This window comes from Puntigrus tetrazona, chromosome 10 (assembly GCF_018831695.1).
Source record: "Puntigrus tetrazona isolate hp1 chromosome 10, ASM1883169v1, whole genome shotgun sequence".
Lineage (NCBI taxonomy): Eukaryota > Metazoa > Chordata > Actinopteri > Cypriniformes > Cyprinidae > Puntigrus > Puntigrus tetrazona.
Window position 1 is genome coordinate 16,395,854 of NC_056708.1, and position 7,305 is coordinate 16,403,158.

A 7,305-nucleotide genomic window follows, 5' to 3' on the forward strand; every position below is an offset into this window, starting at 1 on the left:
AGAAAGTGTTTTTGCCCTCCGCCGGCCCCTCATCGATTCACCACGCCAACACCAAGAACAAACACGACAGCATCGGGCTGTATATCAAGAGGAAAAACTCTCACATCAGGGAAACAAGACGACTAAAGCGCTTCAGCGAGAGTCTTTGATTAATGCTAAGTAGTTTTTCAGTAGGCTGAATCCAATATGGCAATATATTTTACAATCCAAACCAAACTCGATAGATAGATAGATAGAAATACAATGAAACACTCACAAATGTCTGTTAATCTGGACATTTTTGGTGGACTCTTTTCTTTTAAAAACTCTTAGCAATCAAGCAGAACTCCCAAAAAAGGACTAGTAATTGTATACCAACATAACCATACATTAATCACTTTAGCAACCTTTAAGGACCCTACCATTGTGAGAGTGAGTTTTACGTCGACATTTGATGTCAAATAATTGTACAAATTATTAGTATGACACGCCAGGCTACATTAACTTGCGTATCAGGATGTTTCATGTGCTTGATCTATCAGAACCCTTTTAAGCATCTTTCTCTTTTCAGTCTCGGTAATCTTGTTGCTTTTGGCAGGAAAGGGTCATAATTGTATTAATGCCTGGAAATAGGAGCCGTTAGGAGTCACATCTGCCGGTCTGTTTGTGCCATTGCTTCCCTGTAAAAGCTATCCGTGGCCTACACACCTGGCTTTATGAGCAGCTAATGGCCCATGAGGTGCAATTAACCGTCAACCATTATCACCTTTGACAGATGGTCCAGGAAAGTCCTGGATAAATGACTCAAGTGCTCTCATAGCGACAGTGCTGTCATTACAAGCAACGACCTCTAGACAAACATTTGAGCAAACAAATCGAATTATTTAGGCTCCATAAAGGGGTCACGTTACCGAACTGTAGGCTAAAGACTCAATTTGTTTCCCCAGACTGGAAAAGAATCTTGCGATTTTAGATAGTAGAGACTAGTTTTGGCACTTCCATGATTATTGTGTATGTGTTATATAGATCAGTTCAAAAAAATTTGGAGTTAATATTATCTACTTATTTACTTACAGAGACTTTAATGTTTTGTTCATTGTAACATTAATGTTCACATGCACTCACATTTTGTTATAGTTGTCCATCAACTTGTTTTATCATTAGCATAGCATGTTATATAGCTCTGTGGTCATCACTAAAATGTAAATTATGACACTGTAGTCCCTTTTTAACATTTTGTTATAGTGTTGTCACATTAGCAAAAGTTTAAAAACGGTCCATTGTCTAATAAGCAGTGAGTAAAGCCACAGAGGGTGTGAATGTTGGTGCTTGATTTATTAGCAAAATAACGATTTAGCATTAAGCTACTTAAAAGTTCTTGTCAATAAATTACGCACATTTTAAACGCGAACTCTTTAGTTCTGCTGTGTGTGTGATGCTTGCTACTTAATGTGCTTTGCAGTAGTTTTCGTTCTTGCTCTTACTGATATGAAATTCTCCTTTAGCCTTGTACGTTCCCTGCACACGCTCAGGGTTTTGAGAGCTGTCACTGCGTCGAGGCGCCGGTGATGACACCGTCACTCATTGTGTTTATTTCTCTAAGCTCTTGTAGCTTTAGTGTCAAGATGTCGTGACGCCTGTTTTGATGCGCGTCTGTGTGTGTTTATGATATGATGCGCTGACACGTTTTGATCAAGAGGGATACTCGGCCTATAAAGAGAAGAAAGCTAAGACTTGAGGATAGCAGGCGGATTCTTATTAGCAGGTTTCAAAGTACAGATAAAGCAGGCATCTAATAAAAAAATCTATTTATATTAATGGAAGAAAAGAGCACTCTGAAAGGGTCAGGCTTTGATGTGCGTGGAAAAAAAATCTTTTTTTAATGAGTGCCCATGTACCAAAATGAAATGACCTCAGAATGAGAGGGCGTTCATATATTATGACATTTACTTGGATCTTTTCCATTGTCTCATAAACACTCACATACATTGGCGGCTGTAACTTGATCTTTCCGTTTGCTCTTTTCCTCATCATTATTTATGCAATAAAGACTAAATATAAAGTCTTTGTGTCGTAACTTTATAGTATAATAACCATATCGTCTGTCTGTTTACACCAGTTGCTCCCCCTGTGTTCCTGTTCCCCGCAAAACACCCAAGAGCAGATTAAGAAACGTTCTGCTCGCTTTCTAGGATCACTTGATTAGATGTTTATTGGTTTGGTCTCAGTTAGGCAACAGGCCACTTCTGGGAAATAATTCTGGGAAGCTCAGAAATTGTTTTTTGTTTAGGAAAAGTGTGCGGTTACAATCATCTCTTGTCAACGAGGTAATGCATTGGATGCAAAGGATTAAGGTGAAGAGGATAAATGAACTGTGTCTGTGCATGCATCAACTAAACAAAGAAAAAAATAAATGTGACATTTGGTGCATACAGGCTACTAAATCATAGTCGTGAGATATGATTGAAAATAAGGAGAAACATTTTTAAATTGTGAGATATTATAAATAATTGACTTTTTATGTCATTGTTATAATTTAGCAATTATGCAATAAATTGGAATTCTTCTTATCCTACATACAGCATAATTACAGTTGTTATTGTGAACGAGCAACAGGTTTTTTATACAGAAGAACAGACAAACTCAATATCTGTATAACAGCTAAAAACGCTTTCATTAGCCTAGCAACTTTTCTTTTAGCTAGGCAAAACGCGCAGTTAATAAGCGATGATTTCCTAACGCAACATGTAAAAATATGCAAACAAATATGTAAATACTGTTACGGACCATTGTTAGGAGAAATTTGGGACCGCAAGGAAACAAATGCATTTCCAAAAAGTCTGGTAAATTGTAAGAAAGCAATGCGTTTGAAAGCAGCGCCCCCTTTCGAGCACAGAAAACATTACAGTTTTACATTTAGATTTAGATTCTGCTGTATCTTTTTATGGATGCTATTAGCAACATGGTTGAATTTCATACCGTAAGTAATGCAAGATGAAACTATTTAGCATACCATGAAGTTTTATTTCTACATTGAAGCACATCAACTATACAACATCACCAACATTAACAAAGTATGCCCTTCTTAGTCATATATAATATTTCCTGTGACCAGCATAGGAAACATATCTGAAACATATACTGAAATATGTAGTTTTCGCTCTCTCTTTCAAAGACTATTTCAATTCGTTGTCATTTCAGTTAACAATAAACAATAATACACTATATAAATTACATTTGGTAGGAAAAATAAATATAAATTACTTTCAGCGTACACTAATAAATACTTCTGTCCTGCCACTATAAGTCGATTAAGATGACAGGTATCCTTTTTCAAAATTTCGTGATATATATCCTGCACATCACAAATAATTTTCTCATGCATTAGGCCATAAACCAAAAATGCAGAGTCTAAAATATTTTTCTGCTATAAATGACATTGGCATGCATATTTAATGTAATGCAATTAAAGAATCAAGTAGTTGTTTGTGAACTAAGCAAAGATTTCCATTGTGTCCTGTTATAAAACTACATTTTAACGCACTAACTACTTATTACCATCTTCCTCTTATACATGCATTCTGCAAATGGAGAGTTGTGAAGAAGTGACCCTTAAGAGCTCCCTTCAACGGAGCGTTTCCTGGCGAAGAGGTGAGTGGGGTCCCTGTTGCGCAGGCTGGGCTGGATCTTGAACATGGGAGGCCAGCGGAAGCCGGTGTGGCCCTCCATCCCAGAAGACCCGGCGGCAGCAGGTTCGGGAGGGCAGGGCTTGTTTTGAAGCAGCTGGAAGAGCGTGGTCATATCAGGTCCCAGTCTGGCCACCAGCCCGGCTCGCACCACCTCCACGGTGTCTTCATCGCACTCCATCAAGCTCTGCAGAAGTGTGCTGTAGTACCTGCAACACCGCATGCATTAGAATGCGCAGTTCAGTATTGTATGCAGGAAATCCACAATGTAACATTTAGCATATATATTTTTGAAAAACGCAAATTGTGGAAGAATCTTTTTTTTATTGCATGTTGGTTAACCTCCAGAAACGCAGTAAACATTATAAAGCGCCATAAAATTAAAATTTTGTTCTGTTCCTCAAACAAATGTATTACATGGCGCCAGATTTAAAAAAGCGACTAAACGGGCGCGACCGTTTGTAACAACAATTGTGCGAGACTTCCGGTGTTTCTTGCTTCCAGTTATTATTTTAGTCGTACAAAAACAGCCCTTTATGCTTCTTGCTACTGCAAACTGTTACCTCATACAAAACATGCAATCATTTTAATGTATTATTTTAATATGCACTTGATATTATTTTAATATCAACAGCTTACATCCTCCTTGCATTGCATTTATTACCTTACAGTATATACAGCATTAGGATTGTTATAAATTGTAACACCATATAATATTTGTTTTCATATTTTGTGTGCGTGTCGTTGGTTTGCAAATATCCTATTATGAAAGTAAACAATACAGGCTACCTTTACAAATGTATAGCCTTATTTATCGCTTGAACTGGCGTTATTTATTTATGGAAATAAATGCAGCGAATCTTCATTTGCGTTACTGTCACTTTAAGATTAGGGACCGATCAAGCGTTAGCTACCTGTTTGGGAAGTGGCTGGGCACCTGGACCACGTCTCCGATGGCCTCAGGGTTGGATCTGGCCACCTCGCAGATGTCAAGCTTCTTGTAGCATTCCTCCTGCACTTCGGCGATCATCTTCTGGAAGGTGGAACAGCGTTTGATGGTCTGGAAGACCTTAGAGGTGACACCGTTGGCGATGCACTTGATGCTCTCTTTCACAAACGTCTTGCCCTGGAGGGGACGGGGGATAAATAAACGTGACTTGAGTGGCAAAACAAACGGAAAATAAAGGGTTCGGGTGAATGAGAGCTCGTACCTCTGTGTTGAAAATCGCAGCAGTGTGGAGGAAGGCGTTGCAGATCTCGTGCATGCCGTCAGTGTCGCAGGTCGAGTTCTCCAGACAGGCGAAAGCTGCGCAGCCCACCTGCAGAGCCCCGTTCAGACAGCGGGCAACATCAGCTGGAGCGAGAAGACAAATGCGTTTATGGAAGGTGCTTTTATCCAGAGAGCTGTAAAAGTTGATGCCTTTCGTAAATAGGCAGTAACGCATTTGCTTAGAGCTTGCTCTGGAAGCCCTGGACCTACAACTTTCAGCCTGTGACCGCCAAACACTTCTGAACATTTGCCCATGCAGGCTCCTTAAAACAAAAGCAGACTTTAATAAAGGAGACGGTACTTACTAGGGCTGTTGGCTGAGAAGCGTGCCCGTCTTGGTTGTGCAGGTTCTTGATCCGTTCCAAGCACAGATGCAACCAAAACGAGTAAAACGAATCCGCTTTTCAGGAGCATGTCTGCACTTTGAATCAAACCAAGGACTTGAAACAGGAGGCTGTTTGCTGATTCTGTGGGTTTGTGTTTCAGGTTTATGACAGCCTCAGCTTTATACAGATCTTCAGCTGAGCTTGACGGCTCATAAATCCCCACCATCACCAATCAGAATGCAGGATCTGAAAACTCAAACTTTCCGTCTCTTCGTGAATATTCATGGGCGGATATTAATGCGAACCCCCCCCCCCTGATAAGATTTTATCTCCAGTTAGATGTTTAAATTCTTGTTATATTTTGAATGCTGTCAGTCATCCGTTATAAAAAGATACCCGTTCCTATTAAGTTGCACTCTTAAAAATAAAGGTTCCAAAAGGACATTTCTGCAGATTTTGCAGGTTTTTTTTATTAGTTTAAAGATCTGAAGAACCTTCTTCCATAAAGAACCATTTATGCATCTGAAAGTTTCCATCGACGTTAAAGGTTCTTCATGGAACCGTTTGTTTCTTTAACTATTAAAAGTGTAGCAAATCTAAACTTCTAAACAATCTCAGATTTCTTAGGTTTCTGAAAGATGTTTGGTTTACATTCTCATCTGGAGGATCCTGATTTGCGCTGTTCAGTAACGATACAGAAGATAAACGATATTCCCCTCAGGCAGGTCATTCTCAATGGCTTCTTTGTTGAAAACAGCTACATTGTGTTTGGTTTGGATTTCATGTGACTGTGATTCATGTATGCACATCTCTAATATTCGATACTTTTGGCTGCGGTTCTCAAAGAGGGTTCAGAGAGTAATTTTGACACCTAGCACAGGTAACTGTGCTAAAGGTACAGTACAAGCTGTTTTTGAAAATGCTGAAGCGTTTAATGAAAACAGACACGTGCAGCTTGTCCGAACTAGTTGACCTCGCATCCGTTCCCACCGTTTTGCAGTGCTCGGTTTGACAGAGAAGAGTTTCAGCGTCTGATCAGGGGATGTCACAAAGGCTTCAGTTTAGAGGAAGTGATGTGTTTTCCGTGATGAATCTCATTAGCCTTAAGAAATTTCCTCCCCTAAAGGGTTAATTACACTGATAATGATCAAAGCCCTCACTGGTTTTGTAGAAGGGGGCTGGAGACATAGCTATTTTGGTTTTATTACCTTTGTTCGCACAGATGACTGTTGAAGTAGGGCAGGAAAGTCACACCCACATCTTTACTGAATAACGTGAATGAGTAAGAACACACACACACACACACACACACACACACACACACACACACACTGTAGACCTGGAATTTTCCAAAAACCCATTGACTCTCAGACTACAAGGAATTGGTAATCAATCATTTCTCCTTCATGAAGTTATATTTACATGACTTTAAGTGAGCTTACCTGAGACATTTAGGGAAAAGCTAAAATGAGGATGGAATTGTTGCACAACATCAATAAACTCAACAACTCAGTGAGTTTCCAAAAATGAGGAGAATATAATGTCCAGGTTTTTAATTGAAATTATTTGATATATATATATATATATATATATATATATATATATATATATATATATATATATATATATATATATATATTTTTTTCCAATTAAAAACCTGGACATTATAAAGTGTTACAATTTTGAAATGTAAAATGGAAACGAGCATCAATTTGTAAATGTATAATAAATGTCTAATATAAAAATACATTTATGTAATAACCTAAGAAAGACATAAATTTTTTTTTACATATGAATATTTAGCTCTATTATGCCAGTAATCAAATATAAGCAATGCAGTGACATTGAATGTGATCTTTTCTACAATGAAGCAATAAAAGCTTAGATACGATGGATTATTAAGGCTTTACAGGCCTGATGCATAATAAAAAGAGTAGAAATTATGAATTCAACTCAGTTCTTCACTCTGATTAAAATGCTGATATTATTTTATAACGACATGATAAAAGTACAAAGCAGTGTTGCATTTTCAGACTTTATCAGC

At 38.2% G+C, this 7,305-nt stretch overlaps 1 protein-coding gene across 1 annotated transcript; it reads right to left on the bottom strand.

The window, feature by feature from the left end:
• Nucleotides 1–2,999: 2,999 nt before the first annotated feature.
• On the bottom strand, nt 3,000–5,681 carry stc1l (stanniocalcin 1, like). Its single transcript, XM_043250084.1, has 4 exons — nt 5,241–5,681; nt 4,877–5,019; nt 4,580–4,791; nt 3,000–3,874 (listed from the first exon to the last, which is right to left on the bottom strand). Exons 1-4 carry the CDS (start codon nt 5,485–5,487, stop codon nt 3,592–3,594), a joined length of 885 nt encoding a protein of 294 aa, XP_043106019.1. The 5' UTR covers nt 5,488–5,681; the 3' UTR covers nt 3,000–3,591.
• Nucleotides 5,682–7,305: the final 1,624 nt, after the last annotated feature.

Bases quoted from the DNA above. Each gene is read 5' to 3' on its own strand.
- stc1l (XM_043250084.1), bottom strand. From the start codon at position 5,487: ATGGTGGGGATTTATGAGCCGTCAAGCTCAGCTGAAGATCTGTATAAA. The intron at 4,792-4,876 runs GTACGAGCTCTC...CGTCCCCTCCAG, and splicing joins CTGCGATTTTCAACACAGAG to GGCAAGACGTTTGTGAAAGA. The intron at 3,875-4,579 runs GTAGCTAACGCT...GCGGTGTTGCAG, and splicing joins CCCAGCCACTTCCCAAACAG to GTACTACAGCACACTTCTGC.